At 42.1% G+C, this 17840-nt stretch overlaps 1 protein-coding gene across 1 annotated transcript in view; it reads left to right on the forward strand.

The window, feature by feature from the left end:
• Positions 1–1023: 1023 nt before the first annotated feature.
• The window catches only part of LOC117532976 (voltage-dependent R-type calcium channel subunit alpha-1E-like), a gene marked incomplete at both ends in the record, with an annotated part of 58796 nt that continues 41979 nt past the window's right edge, over positions 1024–17840 (forward strand). Inside the window, 11 exon segments of the mRNA XM_034196598.1 lie at positions 1024–1077; positions 1339–1380; positions 5467–5562; positions 7597–7806; positions 10072–10184; positions 10408–10520; positions 13693–13824; positions 15262–15331; positions 15759–15876; positions 16981–17048; positions 17691–17782. Of these exon segments, the coding sequence (XP_034052489.1) occupies positions 1024–1077; positions 1339–1380; positions 5467–5562; positions 7597–7806; positions 10072–10184; positions 10408–10520; positions 13693–13824; positions 15262–15331; positions 15759–15876; positions 16981–17048; positions 17691–17782 (1108 nt within the window).

Raw genomic sequence — 17840 nt, forward strand, 5'->3', positions numbered from 1 at the left:
TACTATACGATACGATATTCTACGATACTATATTCTACGATACAATATTCTACGATACGATATTCTACGATACTATATTCTACGATACGATATTCTACGATACGTTATTCTACGATACGATATTCTACGATACGTTATTCTACGATACGATATTCTACGATACGATAAGCTACGTAACGACACCATACGTTACGACATGATAAGGAACGATGCTTTACAATACTATACGATACGATATTCTACGATACTATATTCTACGATACAATATTCTACGATACGATATTCTACGATACGTTATTCTACGATACGATATTCTACGATAAGCTACGTAACGACACCATACGTTACGACATGATAAGGAACGATGCTTTACGATACTATACGATACGATATTCTACGATACAATATTCTACGATACAATATTCTACGATACGATAAGATACGTAACGACACCATACGTAACGACACGATACGTTACGACACGATACGTTACGACACGATACGTTACGACACGATACGACATGATAAGGAACGATGTTTTACGATACGATACGATATTCTACAATACGATATTCTACGATATGATATTCTACGATACAATATTCTACGATACGATATTCTACGATACAATATTCTACGATACGATATTCTACGATACAATATTCTACGATACGATATTCTACAATATTCTACGATACGATAAAATACGTAACGACACCATACGTAACGACATGATACGTTACGACACGATACGCTACCTTACCATACAGTACGGTACAGTAATATACGGTACTGTAAGTTACGGTGCTGTATGATATTGTACGGTATGGTACGACACGGTAATACACGGTACGACACGATGCAATACAATACGGCGACAGCATCGTAACTGAAGATGACGGCAGCACTGATCATGGTTTCTGTAACTCCCATGTAGAGCAGTGATCAAACTTTAACACACAAACACACACTTCCCTTTTCCGTTTCTGATGCTCATTTCTGATTCCCTTCACTTCTCTGCAGAGGAAGTGATGCTGGCGGAGGAGAATAAGAATTCAGGACCTTCTGCCCTCGATGGTGAGTCTGCAGAGATCTCTGTTTCCTGGTTTCATAATGCACATTTCTGCTGTGCTCACAAGGCTTCACATTGTGTCTCTGCAGCTGGACCAGTTTGATACTGGCGTTCTATCAGAGAAGCTGTGGTTTTTTGTTTGAGAGAAATTATTTGCATATTCTTAGATTATAAAGTCATATATTTGCAATAAAAAAAGACAATTACGAGGATTAAAGTCCCCGGTTTACGAGAAACACATTTATTAAATGTTGATTGATTGGCAGCTCTCAGGAGCCTCCCTGATTGGAGTACAGGCGGAGTCTATGGTGAGAACCGTCCTCTGCTCGGCCCCCTGCAACCTGCATCACACACACTATCACACACACTGTTTCAGGTGTATATCAGTATGTAGTGTCTCTACTTTAAAGAGTCCTCTCCTGCTGATGTTCAGGTGTATATCAGTATGTAGTGTCTCTACTTTAAAGAGTCCTCTCCTGCTGATGTTCAGGTGTATATCAGTATGTAGTGTCTCTACTTTAAAGAGTCCTCTCCTGCTGATGTTCAGGTGTATATCAGTATGTAGTGTCTCTACTTTAAAGAGTCCTCCTCTGCTGATGTTCAGGTGTATATCAGTATGTAGAGTCTCTACTTTAAAGAGTCCTCTCCTGCTGATGTTCAGGTGTATATCAGTATGTAGTGTCTCTACTTTAAAGAGTCCTCTCCTGCTGATGTTCAGGTGTATATCAGTATGTAGTGTCTCTACTTTAAAGAGTCCTCTCCTGCTGATGTTCAGGTGTATATCAGTATGTAGTGTCTCTACTTTAAAGAGTCCTCCTCTGCTGATGTTCAGGTGTATATCAGTATGTAGTGTCTCTACTTTAAAGAGTCCTCTCCTGCTGATGTTCAGGTGTATATCAGTATGTAGTGTCTCTACTTTAAAGAGTCCTCTCTTGCTGATGTTCAGGTGTATATCAGTATGTAGTGTCTCTACTTTAAAGAGTCCTCCTCTGCTGATGTTCAGGTGTATATCAGTATGTAGTGTCTCTACTTTAAAGAGTCCTCTCCTGCTGATGTTCAGGTGTATATCAGTATGTAGTGTCTCTACTTTAAAGAGTCCTCTCCTGCTGATGTTCAGGTGTATATCAGTATGTAGTGTCTCTACTTTAAAGAGTCCTCTCCTGCTGATGTTCAGGTGTATATCAGTATGTAGTGTCTCTACTTTAAAGAGTCCTCTCCTGCTGATGTTCAGGTGTATATCAGTATGTAGTGTCTCTACTTTAAAGAGTCCTCTCCTGCTGATGTTCAGGTGTATATCAGTATGTAGTGTCTCTACTTTAAAGAGTCCTCTCCTGCTGATGTTCAGGTGTATATCAGTATGTAGTGTCTCTACTTTAAAGAGTCCTCTCCTGCTGATGTTCAGGTGTATATCAGCATGTAGTGTCTCTACTTTAAAGAGTCCTCTCCTGCTGATGTTCAGGTGTATATCAGTATGTAGTGTCTCTACTTTAAAGAGTCCTCTCCTGCTGATGTTCAGGTGTATATCATCACACACACACACACACACACACACACACACACACACACACCCACACACACACACACACACACACACACCCACACACACACACACACACACACACGCACGCACACACACACACAGGTTTGTTTCTGTCACTTGTATAACAATTACACTTTGACTTTAAACACTGACAGCTGATAGGACCAGCTGTTGTGATTTTAAATAAATAAACTCTGAGAGCTTTAATTAAAAAACATAAAAAGGTGGCACACTGCGGTTTCCTTAGCAACTATTGGTCTGACAAGGCAGCTGTGTGTGTGTGTGTGTGTGTGTGTGTGTGTGTGTGTGTGTGTGTGTGTGTTTGATCAACAGCTTATTAAAAACAAAGTCCCCGAGCAAATATCGACTGCAAGTAGATTCAGAAATCACACAGGTAGCAGGAAGGTGTGAGGAGGAGAGAATGAATACAATCATCAGGGAGAAAACACAACACACACGCTTCTCACACACACACACACACACACACACACACACACACACACACACACACACACACACACACACACACACACACACACACACACACACACACACACTCGCAGCATGTGTGCACGGCACGGCTCAGAAACAGAAATGCATGCAGCGCCACGTCGCCTCGGAGCATGGTTTGATGAAATCATGAAAAGGGTTTTGCAGCTGTTCGGATCATTACACACACATTAGGGATCATTCTTATCTCATCGCAGCGCAGCGTTAATGAGCCCAACTCTCCCTCTCAGATTACATGATGATCCTCGTAGAGATTAAACTCTCTGCATTGCATCATGAGTCTGCCTCACTGAGACATGTGAGGGTGGTCATGCACTGTGCAGTCTATTGGGCCATTTGAACACACTGCTTATCTCTGTAAACACATGTCTGCAAGTGAAAGCAGAATCTGTGAGCAACAGGAGAGGATTTTCAAATCAAATCAAATCAAGTTTTATTTATATAGCACATTTATAAAGATTTTTGGTGGAGCCAAAGTGCTGAACATAAAATAAAAATAGCCTACAGTAGAGACACTTTACAGCAAATACAACAACACAGACTGTTCAGAATATCAGTATGAGAAAAACGACACCCTCTGTCCTCAGACCCTCTGTCCTTAGACCCTCTGTCCTTAGACCCTCTGTCCTTAGACCCTCTGTCCTTAGACCCTCTGTCCTTAGACCCTCTGTCCTCAGACCCTCTGTCCTTAGACCCTCTGTCCTTAGACCCTCTGTCCTCAGACCCTCTGTCCTCAGACCATCTGTCCTTAGACCCTTTGTCCTTAGACCCTCTGTCCTCAGACCCTCTGTCCTTAGACCCTCTGTCCTTAGACCCTCTGTCCTTAGACCCTCTGTCCTTAGACCCTCTGTCCTTAGACCCTCTGTCCTCAGACCCTCTGTCCTTAGACCCTCTATCCTTAGACCCTCTGTCCTTAGACCCTCTGTCCTTAGACCCTCTGTCCTTAGACCCTCTGTCCTTAGACCCTCACATCGTACAAGGAACAACTTCCAGAGAAAACCCACAGTTTAAAGGGAACATGGAGAAACCTCAGGGAGAGCAACAGAGGAGGGATCCCTCTCCCCTGGACGGACAGACGTGCAATAGATGCCGTGTGTAAATCCAAGAGATAATACATTTTACAGCATATAGACCGAATGTTAGGAAATGCATGAGTCTGTAATAAGAAGATGAATCCACGAGGATGTCAGCTACAATCCTGTGGAAGCCATCAGGGAAGCAGCATGACGAGACCCAAGGCAGGACCGCAGAGACAGGTTCAGCCACGACCCGAAGTCCACGACTTAATCCAGAACTCAGGACAGAGGATCCAAGACACAGGACTACAGCAAGAGGATCAGCCTCGACTCCGGATCCCGGCGTAGATATAGATACAAAACAAGAACAAAGATTTGGCTGGGTTAATCGGAACAAGAGAATACACAGACACAGACAGAGAGGGGAAAGGTCATTGGAGAAAAGTTATTATTATATTATTTTAGTATTAAACCCCTCTAGTTTCCATCAGTTTGCAACACTTACACCTAAGTATTTGTCACTTGTATGCAGGTATAGAGCCAACATGTAATCCTAATGGTTTGATTCAGAAATCAGAATCGTAGGTTCACCTTTAGCTCCCTCCGACCTGTGTCCACTGAAACGGCTTTATTAGTGTTTTCCACATATTATTTAATCGCATTGTTTTTGTAGAGGAAGAAAAACTCGTGTCTCAAGTTGCGATCTGTAAACAATTACCGCCTCACAGAAGAGTAAATCTGTGCTCTAGAGATATGACCTACTGCCCTCAGTGTCTAAATAGCTTGTAATCTGTTTGAATATTGACAAACTACCTGCAAAAAGTCACAACATATCTTAAGATAAAAGTTTAATATTAAGTACAAGTACAAGATCTGAGTACTTCTACTTTTACTCTTGGTTGTTTTAGCAGTATTTTTTTATTATCGAAATAATAGAAACAAACTGACGAACCATTAGCCTTTAGCTCCGTCCGACCTGTGTCCACTGAACAAGCTTTATTCAGTGTTTTCTACATATTTAATCTCCTTTTCTTGTAGAGCGAGAGTAAAAACTTGTGATTAAAGTTGCCAAACGATCTGTAAACAATTCTGTGCTGTACTCAGAGATATTACCTACAGTCCCTGGTGTCTAAATTGCTTGTAATCCGTTGACAAACTACCTGCAAAAAGTCACAAAATGTCTATGATAAAAGCTAAATATTAGTGGTCCCGCTGCCCAAAAGTCTGCTTTGTGTCACTACCCTCGCATGCGTTCCCTGTTTCTTCTCAGAGTGTTTTTGAGTGTCTTCCTCTTGTTGATGTTGACCTGTTGTTGTTGTTGTCTGCAGTGCTGAAGAGAGCCACCACCATCAAAAGGAGGGGGATGGATGGCGGGCATCGAGGGCAAACGGGGGAGGAACAATACGGAGACGTCTCCTCTTTGGGTGAGTCTGGATCGTTAAGTAAGAGGGTGTAAAGCAGGGGGGTCAAACTCAAATACACAGTGGGCCAAAATCAAAAAATGGGTGCTAGTGGAGGGCCGGACTGGTTCAATGTTTATTGCAGAACTTATTGAAATGAACTTATTGCACATATTAAACCTGGAACTAACAAAGCTTCAATGATTGCCTATAAAAACAACATTAAATAATCAGTTGCATTCATTTCTTATGGCTCTATCTGCAGCTTTTCCAGAGTCATTTCTTATGATCACATTTCTCCACAGGCCAACAACAGCTTCAACAAAACGATTCCCCTCTAAGAGAAAACCAAACATGCCCTGTTGTCGTGAGAGAAAGTGCAGAAGGAAGCATCCATTGAACTCAGTGTGCTGCTCTGTGATGCTAGCTCAGATACTTGGCATCTCATCTTGGGTGCAAGGTCATCAATGTTTGGGCTCAGGCTCTGAGCTGAGGAGACCCTCAGGATGGAGGGAAGGTGTGCGTGCAATATACCGGAGCGCCAGATCTAATAGGAATTAGAAATTATCCTGCGGGCCGAAATTAAACCCACCAAGTGTCATGGATTTGGCCCCCGGGCCTTGAGTTTGACACATGTAGTCTAAAGCCTAAAGTAAAAGCCAGGAAGTGATCCCTCTCTCAAGAAATGCAGTAAATGTTAGATATATGATGACACTCCAAATCATAACAATTATAATTACATTACATTTAGCTAACGGTTTTATCCAACGCGACGTACAATAAGCGTGATCGATGATCCTGGAGGATCTCGAAAATCTGACTTCTGATCTAGAAAGACACAGAAACTCTGATGCAGAGTTAGTAAGACGCATTTATTGGACATGAGATCATACAGAAGGAGAAGGAGGAGTAAAAGACGAGAGGGGGAAAGATGAAAGCCCCCTGAAAGTCTTAAGCGGTATAACTAGGTAAGCCTGATCCAGCCCTGAGAGGAGTCTTTACCCTACTCTCAAATGTGGAGACTGTGTTGAAAACAGTTTTGGAGTTTCAAAAAGTCATTCATCGTGTTTTTACAACTTGTATGAGAGATTTTCAGTGTGTGGCTATAAGTAAGGTTTTACTGTCTCGTTTTACATTTGTTTTTTGTCCTATCGGTTTTGTCTAAATGTATTTATGCTGCTATTTCTATATTTATTGATGTACAGCACTTTGGCACTCTGTTGCTGCACCAGTGGCGGATTTAGGATTGTAGATCCGGGCCACAATTTTGAAGTTGTTGAGCGGGGGCGGGGGGGGGGGGGGGGGGTGCTAGCGTGGACTGTGGACTCGCCAGAGCCTCGCAGCGGGGGTAGTACGCACGCTAGTGTCCCCGCAGCTGCTCCCTCTCTGTTGGACTCCGGTACTGCACATTACCCGCGAGACAAACATTCGGGGCTTTTCAGAAAACATCCGGGGGGCTTGAGCCCAAGTAGCCACCCCCTAGCGCCGCCACTGACCTGCACACACTGTGATTGTGATGAGCTATATGTGACAGGTATGTAGTAACCTGTGTTGTTTGCATTGTATTGTTCTCTTTCATCCTTTCGCCTCCATCTACTTGTCTTTCATCCTTTCTTTATAACTAATGCTGTTGATGTATTGTGGTTTTAAAAAGGTGTCTATAATCATCTGTCCGGGGACAACAGCTGGAAATTAGTAATGTTTGCTAAAGCTGCCACATTTGATCCAATAAAACGCATGTCTACAGTTCCAAACACTTCTCAAGATCAAATTACACTGAGGTTCAGGTGCAGAAACAAACACAAATAAAACATTACAAAAACACTACCCTTCTTACAAAGACACGTCTTACATACATTTCAACATTGAATAACATTTCCAGCGCCTTTGGTTCAACTCAAGGCAGTTTCACGGTACATAGTCTCAACTCAAAATGATCATATTATGAGGTTTACATTCGTCAGTATTCAATTAAAAGCTGCCCATTCCCTGTTGTTTGTGACAGTGGGGTCGACGACACTATAAACTAAACTACCTCCCCCTCTCTGTGTCCCGCAGGCGTCCCGATCAACAGAGCGAGTATCCGGAGCGCTAAACGAGGTCCGACTGCATTTTTCCGGCGTAAAGAGCGTCTGCTGCGAATCTCCATCCGCCGCGTGGTGAAGACTCAAACCTTCTACTGGACGGTGCTGGGTCTCGTGGCTCTGAACACTATCTGTGTCGCCATCGTTCATCACAACCAGCCGCTGTGGCTCTCCACCTTCCTCTGTGAGTCACACTGAGGGAGTTCAAGGTCTCCTATCAGGCAAAATGCACTTTTTAATGTCTTTTCTACATCACCATGTGTCCCCGGTGTGTCCCCGGTGTGTCCCCGGTGTGTCCCCGGTGTGTCCCCAGTGTGTCCCCGGTGTGTCCCCGGTGTGTCCCCGATGTGTCCCCGGTGTGTCCCCGATGTGTCCCCAGTGTGTCCCCGGTGTGTCCCCGGTAAGTCCCCGGTGTGTACCCGGTGTGTCCCCGGTAAGTCCCCGGTGTGTCCCCGGTAAGTCCCAGGTGTGTCCCCGGTGTGTCCCCGGTAAGTCCCCGGTGTGTCCCCGGTAAGTCCCCGGTGTGTCCCCGGTAAGTCCCAGGTGTGTCCCCGGTGTGTCCCCGGTAAGTCCCCGGTGTGTCCCCGGTAAGTCCCCGGTGTGTCCCCGGTGTGTCCCCGGTAAGTCCCCGGTGTGTCCCCGGTGTGTCCCCGGTAAGTCCCCGGTGTGTCCCCGGTGTGTCCCCGGTAAGTCCCCGGTGTGTCCCAGGTGTGTCCCCGGTAAGTCCCCGGTGTGTCCCCGGTGTGTCCCCGGTGTGTCCCCGGTAAGTCCCCGGTGTGTCCCCGGTGTGTCCCCGGTGTGTCCCCGGTAAGTCCCCGGTGTGTCCCCGGTGTGTCCCCGGTGTGTCCCCGGTAAGTCCCCGGTGTGTCAGGAGACTCACAAAGTGTCAGGAAATAAACCCTCTCTCTTTTCCTCCGTACCCACATCTCTAAAAACGGGGGAACATCGGAGCTGATCCAGATTTGCTGCCGATATGACGTCATTACTCAAATGTGGGCGGGCTTTACACCCACGGGCCAATCAGAAACGTCGCTGTCAGAAACAATGTGACGTGTTTTTGGACGTAATATGGTCTGTGTTTACATTAGCATGCTAACACTGCTAACCTGTACTGGAGAGAGTCTGTGTGAAGAAGCAGGAAATAGAAAGTACTCACCTTGTGGTAAACCCGCAATTAATTCCAAGTGATTACAAGAAGTTAAACTCCTACACAAAATAAGAAATGCGTCGTAAAGTAAATTGCTGCGATTTTTTTTAGGGTATTTTGTAGAATAAAAACGTTTTTAATATTATACTTTCAGATACAAGTCGGTGTGACATGGCAAATGATTGCATGTCTTCAGAAAGTGTTTTTTTAAGTTGTATAAAGAGATGATAACTATCGCAATAACCTAAACCTTAAAGGGGACCTATCATGCAAAATGCACTTGTGTACGTCTTTTATACATGAACATGTGTCCCTGGTGTGTCAGGGAAATCACCAAGTGTCAGAAAACACAACCCTCTCTCTTTTCCTCCGTACCCAAATCTTTAAAAACGGAGCTGATTATTATTTGAATTGTTCTGACGTCAGAAAAGGGGTGCTCCGCCTATATGGGCAACTCTCCACCTATCAGGGGAATGAGAGACCGCTGGAAAGCGCTGGAGACGCTGTAGTACATATGCCAGGCCTGTAGGTGGCGCTGTAGCCACAGAATCAGCCCTTGCTAAAACAGGGCTGGAAAAGAGCAAATAGAGCGAAATGAGGCATGGCTAAAATGCAGGATCTGTTTGGTATTTTGAAAAAAAGACTTCACAGACATGTTTTATATAGGTATGGCCCTACAATATATGTTTCAAATATAGCATGATAGGTCCACTTTAATTAGCATTTTTATATGCAAAAAAATGCTACTCAAAGAAAATTCCTTAATGAGTTCCAGTTATCAAAACAAAAAGCTGCCTGTTATATTTCTTATAATATTATATAAGATATTTACATGTTAAATAAAATAAGTAGGAATAGGCAAGTTGTCTTATTTTGTTGTTTGTTTAAAAAATCGAAAAATAAATGCCAGTTTTACATGTTTTTTGTGCACAATATACTTAAGAAATGTCCGAGAGATACAAAATAACGAGGCAACTTGGTGTTTAGAATTACTGTCCATTATTTTAAAGTCCAATATTTGGGGAGTTAAATTCAGATTAATTCAGCTCTATCCACCACTTAATGATTTAAATGGCTTGAACATGTCTCGCTTCCTCGTATAGATGTCTTTGTAAGTGTAGAATAGGCATTCTTATTGTTGGGGAGGCTGTGGCGCAGTGGACTAGAGCGTTGGTGTTGGGAGCAGGGGGTCACAGGTTCAAACCCCACTGCAGTCAGCATGCACCCAAATTGCTCCTGTGGGGATTTTCCACAGTATTGACGTGTCACAGTCTAACACGTTATGTATTGTTGTTGTTCCAGACTATGCAGAGTTCCTGTTCCTCGCTCTGTTCCTCACGGAGATGTTTCTGAAGATGTACAGCTTGGGTCCTCGTCTTTACTTCCACTCGTCCTTCAACCGCTTCGACTGCAGTGTCAGTTCTCCGTCTCCTTATCTACATTTATTATTTATTCCACAAAAAACCATCTGCTTGTGTCCTTAAATTATGCATCTTCGTCCCTTTGTATCTGTGTTTGTTACATCTTCTTCACGAACCATTTTGTTTGATGAAATTATGCAGCATCAACCCTTTGTATATATATTTTTATATTTGTATTCATTCTACAAAACTCCAACATATATATTATATTCTGCAGGTGATCGTGGGCAGTATCTTCGAGGTGCTGTGGGGTTTCTTCAGACCCGGCACCTCGTTTGGGATCAGCGTCCTGAGAGCTCTCCGTCTGCTGCGGATCTTCAAAATCACAAAGTGAGTCCTGCAGACGTCCTGTTTGTGTTAGAAAGATCTCACTGGTCCCCGGCTTGAGCTTCAAACTCAGGATCCATGTATCTGTGATCCTCTCCAGAATGGAAGTAGTCATCACATCACATGTTTTCCTCAAAATTCTGAATTTTTCATCAAAATTCTGACTTTTTTTTAAAATTTACTTTTTCTAAACAAATTTACTTTTTCATAAAATTCTGACTTTTTCTGAAATTCTCAAAAATATACCTTTGTTATCATGTGGATTCTGGACATTCTCAAAATGTTGGCTTTTTTCTCAGAAACTCAAAATCCTGACTTTTTCCTAAAAATAAAAAAATTCTGACTTTTTTCTCAAAATTCTGAATTTTTCATCAAAATTCTGACTTTTTCACAAAATTCTAAAAATGTTGACTTTTTCTCAAAATCTAAACATTCTGACTTTTTCCTCAAAACTGACTTTTTCTCAAAATTCTAACTTTTTCCTCAAAATTCTGACTTTTTCATCAAAATTCTGACTTTTTCTAAAAAAATTGACTTTTTCACAAAATTCTAAAAATGTTGACTTTTTCTCAAAATCTAAACATTCTGACTTTTTCCTCAAAATTCTAACTTTTTCTCAAAATTCTCAAAAATATACCTTTGTTATCATGTGGACTCTGGACTTTCTCGAAATGTTGGCTTTTTTCTTAGAAACTCAAAAAAAAATCTGGAAAACTCTGGAAAAATCTAAAAATTCTGACTTTTTTCTCAAAATCTAAACATTCTGACTTTTTCCTCAAAATTCTGACTTTTTCTGAAATTCTCAAAAATATACCTTTGTTATCATGTGGATTCTGGACATTCTCAAAATGTTGGCTTTTTTCTCAGAAACTCAAAATCCTGACTTTTTCCTAAAAATAAAAAAATTCTGACTTTTTTCTCAAAATTCTGAATTTTTCATCAAAATTCTGACTTTTTCACAAAATTCTAAAAATGTTGACTTTTTCTCAAAATCTAAACATTCTGACTTTTTCCTCAAAACTGACTTTTTCTCAAAATTCTAACTTTTTCCTCAAAATTCTGACTTTTTCATCAAAATTCTGACTTTTTCTAAAAAAAATTGACTTTTTCACAAAATTCTAAAAATGTTGACTTTTTCTCAAAATCTAAACATTCTGACTTTTTCCTCAAAATTCTAACTTTTTCTCAAAATTCTCAAAAATATACCTTTGTTATCATGTGGACTCTGGACTTTCTCGAAATGTTGGCTTTTTTCTTAGAAACTCAAAAAAAAATCTGGAAAACTCTGGAAAAATCTAAAAATTCTGACTTTTTTCTCAAGATTTCAAAATTCTGACTTTTTCTCAAAATTCTGACTTTTCCTGAATACTTAAAGATGTTAATAATCCCTGGTTTCCGACCTCAGGATCCATGTATCTGTGATCCTCTCCAGAATGGAAGTAGTCGTCACATACAGAGCATCAACTAGTTCCTGAACAGTGTCCTTCACATGCTGATATCCAAGAGAGGGAGTTACACAGTCACAAGATGGAGGAATAGAAAGCAGTATTCAATGTTTACTTCAGATGAGCTCCACGTCAGAAATGAGCATGCTTGATGTCTCTCTCCATAGAGGCTGAATCATCATGTTAATCACATAGCTATCATCTGCCTCAAACAGTCCTGGTGCTCTTCTAGGTAATCACACATCCTGTCATGTTCACAGCTACAGTTGATACCTTTGTTAGCATGTGGACTCTGATATTGGAAGAGGACATTTAGTATTTCCCAACAGTTTCCATCTGAAGAAACCTCTTTATAGTATCTACAGTGTGGAGTATTTCAGTCTTTTTTTCGGGGATTCTTTTTACATTAAAATAATTTTAAAATATGTATTTTTTAAGTATAGACACGTGCAGCATGCACCCTAAAACAAGAAAAAGTCATAATGAAATCCCCCCAAAAAACTATAGGCTTAAAATCGAAATACATGCCCTGTATATATTTAAATTACATGCAGCAAAGTTGTATATTTAATCCGCTTAAAAATAATAATACAAATGTAGTGTTAATACAGCAAAGGGACAGTTCAGATAAAAAGTGAAATATGTATAACTTGTTAAATGGAAGAGTACACATTAATACAATCATATATAATTGAGCTAGAAATAAGTATCAGCATTCTAAAAGGAGGAAAACACATCAAAGTAAATAAACTAGCAGCCAATTATTTGTAATTAAACAATCCTCTAATCCAGTGGTTCCCAACCTGGGGGGTGCGCCCCTCTTGGGGGGGCGCCAAAGATTGCAGGGGGGGGGCGCCAGGCCCCAGATGATTTGAGGCCAAATATCATATTTAGATTTTTTTTTTACATGTAATTGTAACGCAATACATGATTGTCACTAAAAGCCTTGTCTATACGTTACAATAAAATATAAAAAATAATTGATTAATTAATTTGAATACAAATTCAAGTTAGTATTAAAGGCATAAAAAGACAGAAATGTTTCTTCTGCCCGTAAAGTGTCCAAACCGGGTTTGTCTGGATAAGCGCATGTTTAAAACATAGTCATTGTCCATGCCGGTTTCAGTTGGATTATTTGTCACAGTCGCTCCGATCAGATCGGTCTCCTCCATTTTGTAGATTATTTACGACTTTTGAATCCACATAAACACATCGGCAAAATCCATCTTACTTTGAGCATGTGTTTTAAACAGTTTAATCCCTTTGTGAATTGTTTCCACTTCCGCCGTCCTTTAATTTCTTCACACAGCGGGAATCCAAATGAATTAATCCTGAGTCCAATAACCATCAAAGTCACTCCAATAGTGCTCCTTGATTACGCTTTCGTCCTCCTTTAACAAAATACTTCACATTCATCCAGTTTGTGACAGTAGTTGACACCCCCCTCCCCCCTCACTCCCATTGCTCCCCGGGCGCTGTACAATAGCTGCCCACTGCTCCTAGTACTAGACTCCTGGTTCTAGGATGGGTTAAATGCAGAGGCCAAATGTCACTGTGTGCTGTGTGCTCTGCATGTGTGACCATTAAAGAGGGTTTCATCCTCCAATTAAAATCCAATTCAAACACTTGCAACAGTTCAGTTTCCTAATTTGAAAAATGTGTCCAAAAAAAGTTCGAGCAAAATATACATATACCACATTTTCACATCTTGTTATTCTGTGACCGTGAAGGTACTGGGCGTCTCTGAGAAACCTGGTGGTCTCTCTGATGGCCTCCATGAAGTCCATCATCTCCCTCATCTTCCTCCTCTTCCTCTTCATCCTCGTCTTCGCCCTGCTTGGCATGCAGCTCTTCGGCGGCAGGTACTGTAACACTGAGTCTAACAAGTCCATCTGAATAACTAACGCTCATATGTCTGCACATCGCTCCGTATGAGCCCATTAAGCAACGAGAGGAACCACCGAGAGGCAGGGAGACAAATCTAATCAATCAGACAATCAATCTCTCATGTCCTTGGGATTCTGTGAACACACACACACACACACACACACACACACACACACACACACACACACACACACACACACACAGACACACACACACACACACACACACACACACACACACACACACACACACACACACACACACACACACACACACACACACACACACACACACACACACACACACACACACACACACACACAAGGCTTAAGTGGACTCCATGGATTAGTAGAGTCCTCTTTATTGAATGCACACAGTTAGGGGGGAATTGAATATCTTAGAGTCTGCAGGATATCAGTGAAGATTTCTTTGTCGCAGCTTTTGATGTTTTGTGTCCCCTGAGTGGACGTCTGTTTCCCACCAGCTGTCATTTCAATCAGACGTGTGTGAACTGGCCTCAGGAATACATCATAGAGCACAGGGAGGAAAAGGAAGGGAGGGGATTGATTCCTCTCTAAAAATCAAAACTGTAACACACACACACACACACACACACACACACACACACACACACACACACACACACATCTTATATTAAAAAACACACACACATCAAGGGCAGCTGCCCCCCCCCCACTGTAGAGCCTTGCCCTCCCAGCTGCCCCCCCACTGTAGAGCCTTGCCCCCCCAGCTGCCCCCCTAACTTTTGTGTCCCTAAAACTGTACTTGTAGAAACAAACCTACACTATGTCCAAAAGCTTCTCCAGCAACGAAACAAGCAGTTCATTAATTCAAAGTTAATCATTTTGAATATCTTCTTAGGCCCGTTAAAAATGTAGCTACGGCCCTGCATTAAACTGCAGAGCGGCGTTCACACAGACCGTCGGCACTGACACACACACACACTTCAGATATAGAAACACACACGCACACATCTAATAACACACACACATCTTATATAAAAAAAAACACACACATCTGATCACACGCACACACACACACACACACACACACACACACACACACACACACACACACACACACACACACACACACACACACACACACACACACACTTCAGATATAGAAACACACACGCACACATCTAATAACACACACACATCTTATATTTAAAAAAACACACACATCTGATCACACACACACACACACACACACACACACACACACACACACACACATCTGATAAATAAAACTGATGTTAGTCATACTGTACTACCATACTACCATGATATTACCTCTCGATGTACTGTAAGGTAGCATCTTTTGCCAATGTGTGTGTGTGTGTGTGTGTGTGTGTGTGTGTGTGTGTGTGTGTGTGTGTTTCCTCGCAGGTTCATCTTCGAGGACTACACCCCGACCAACTTTGACACGTTTCCTGCCGCCATCATGACCGTCTTTCAGGTGTGGAAGTTAAAAACACCTGAAGATGTTTTGCTCTGTAATTAACACATTTTAATGACAGTGATTAATGATGTCCAGGATTGGAGGACATTTTCTGTTAAATATCCATGTCTTAAAAACAAAATGTAAGTACAGTTGTAGAAAAAGTGGTTTCAAAACAATATTTATTATATAAAATAGCCCTCGAGTCCCCGATTGAAATTGTATTTTTCTCTTGTCCCTTCTTGGTGACCAACTTGCATGTTAAATATAACATTCAAAACAGGCTATTTTATGTAGGTCTCTCTTGTAATGTGTGTGTGTGTGTGTGTGTGTGTGTATGTGTGTGTGTGTGTGTGTGTGTGTGTGTGTGTGTGTGTGTGTGTGTGTGTGTGTGTGTGTGTGTGTGTGTGTGTGTGTGTGTGTGTGTGCGCGTGCGTGCGTTCAGATCCTCACTGGAGAGGACTGGAACGAGGTGATGTATAACGGGATTCGCTCTCAGGGAGGAGTGAAGTCCGGCATGTGGTCCTCCATCTACTTCATCGTGCTCACACTGTTTGGAAACTGTATCCTTCAATCACATTATTGAGTTATAAAGGCATTTCCAGCAGATGGCTAAAAAACAGTTTAACTTAGTGTGTTGCCAGCCACATTTAGACTTTAATGATCTCACATCCACAGAGAAGTTTGTTCTGATCTTAACCCGTAGCATCTGCAGATTTAATCCATGCCTGATATATAGCTTTAAGATGAAGATTTAAAATGAATTGTGTGAAAAAGTGAGCTGGAAAGGCTTTTTGTAAAAGTGGAATAGACATTTCTCTTCATACAGGGGGTTAGTATTTGAACTTATCGTTCCTCTCGAGAGCAGTGGTTCCCAACCTGGGGGGCGCTTTGGGTGCCAAAGATCGCAGGGGGGGCGCCAGGCCTCAGATGATTTGAGGCCAAATATCATATTCAGACTTATTTTAATTTTTTACATATAATTGTAAAGCAATACATGATTGTCACTAAAAGCCTTGTCTCTAAATTAATTAATTAAAATAAAAATTCAAGTTAGTATTAAAGACATAAAAAGACAGACATGTATAATTCTTTCTATAGAAATGTTTCTTCTGCCCGTAAAGTGTCCAAACCGGGCTTTTCTGGATAAGCGCATTTTTAGAACATAGTCATTGTCCATGCCGATTATTTGTCACAGTCGCTCCGATCAGATCGGACTTTTGAATCCACATAAACACATCGGCAAAATCCGGCTTACTTTGAGCATGTGTTTTAAACAGTTTAATCCCTTTGTGAATTGTTTCCACTTCCGCCGTCCTTTAATTTCTTCATTCAGCGGGAATCCAAATGAATGAATCCTGAGTCCAATAACCATCAATAGTGCTCCTTGATTACGCTTTCATCCTCCTTTAACAACATACTTCACATTCATCCAGTTTGTGACAGTAGTTGTTGCATTTTGAGACTTTTAAACTTTAATTACCGCTGTTGCCCCCCCCCCCCCTTGTGTGTGTGTGTGGCGCAACTTCCAACAGGAGTCATTTGGGGGGGCTCTAGGGAAAAAAGGTTGGGAACCCCTGCTCTAAAGGAGTGTCAGTGGTGTTGAGTCAGTCTGTATTTCAAGGGTTCTCTGGTTGCACTTTGCTGAGTCCTGAACGTGTGAACAGACACTCTGCTGAATGTGTTCTTGGCCATCGCTGTGGATAACCTCGCCAACGCACAAGAACTCACCAAGGTAATACAAAGTGCTCTGATTCTGTTGGTGAACCCACTCCAGCGTGTCCAGCCCTGGCTCTCGTCTCCATGATGATTCTGTTTCATTATTTAAACTCACAGATGTTCAGTCACTTGTCGTAGCAACTTAAAATCAGCTGCTGTCTACGCAAACGCAGACGCTGCCCATTCACTTTGAATGGGGTGACGTCTCGCTTTGCCGAACTGCATTGTGGTTCCGTCGCTTTGCCTCCGTTGCTCGCTTCGAAAGTTGAGTACATTTCAGCTTTTCAAGCGTCGACGGAAGCGCCAGCCAATCAAATCATATGCCAGTACAAGCACTAGCCAATCAAACCGCGTGCTTGTGTATCCGGGGCGGGAGATTACTGTGATTGGTTGTTGGTCGAGCTTCAGACACGCCCACCGGCAAGCTTCAACGCGACGGAACCGTGTGGATCAAGGATGAATAAAATCAAATAGTCCCACTTAGGGTTTTATCAATACCAGTATTCATCGATACTCTTTATTGATACTGCTCTCCATAATTTAAAATGTGCACCACAACACCAGATTAAATTCCTCGTGCGCGTCGACCTACCTGTTAATAAACCTGATTCTGATTCTGATAATTGCCATAACACACTTTTGTCCTCTTTTTGATCAGGATGAAGAGGAGGCGGAGGCGGCGTTTAATCAGAAACACGCTCTGCAGAAAGCGAAGGAAGTCGGGCCGCTGTCCTCCTTCATGTCCTCAGAGTAAGTCCTTCTTTTATCTCCTTTTCTCCCTGCCTGACCTCCTCCTTCCTTCTGTGGT

This window comes from Gymnodraco acuticeps, unplaced genomic scaffold, assembly GCF_902827175.1.
Source record: "Gymnodraco acuticeps unplaced genomic scaffold, fGymAcu1.1, whole genome shotgun sequence".
NCBI classification, from domain to species: Eukaryota; Metazoa; Chordata; class Actinopteri; order Perciformes; family Bathydraconidae; genus Gymnodraco; species Gymnodraco acuticeps.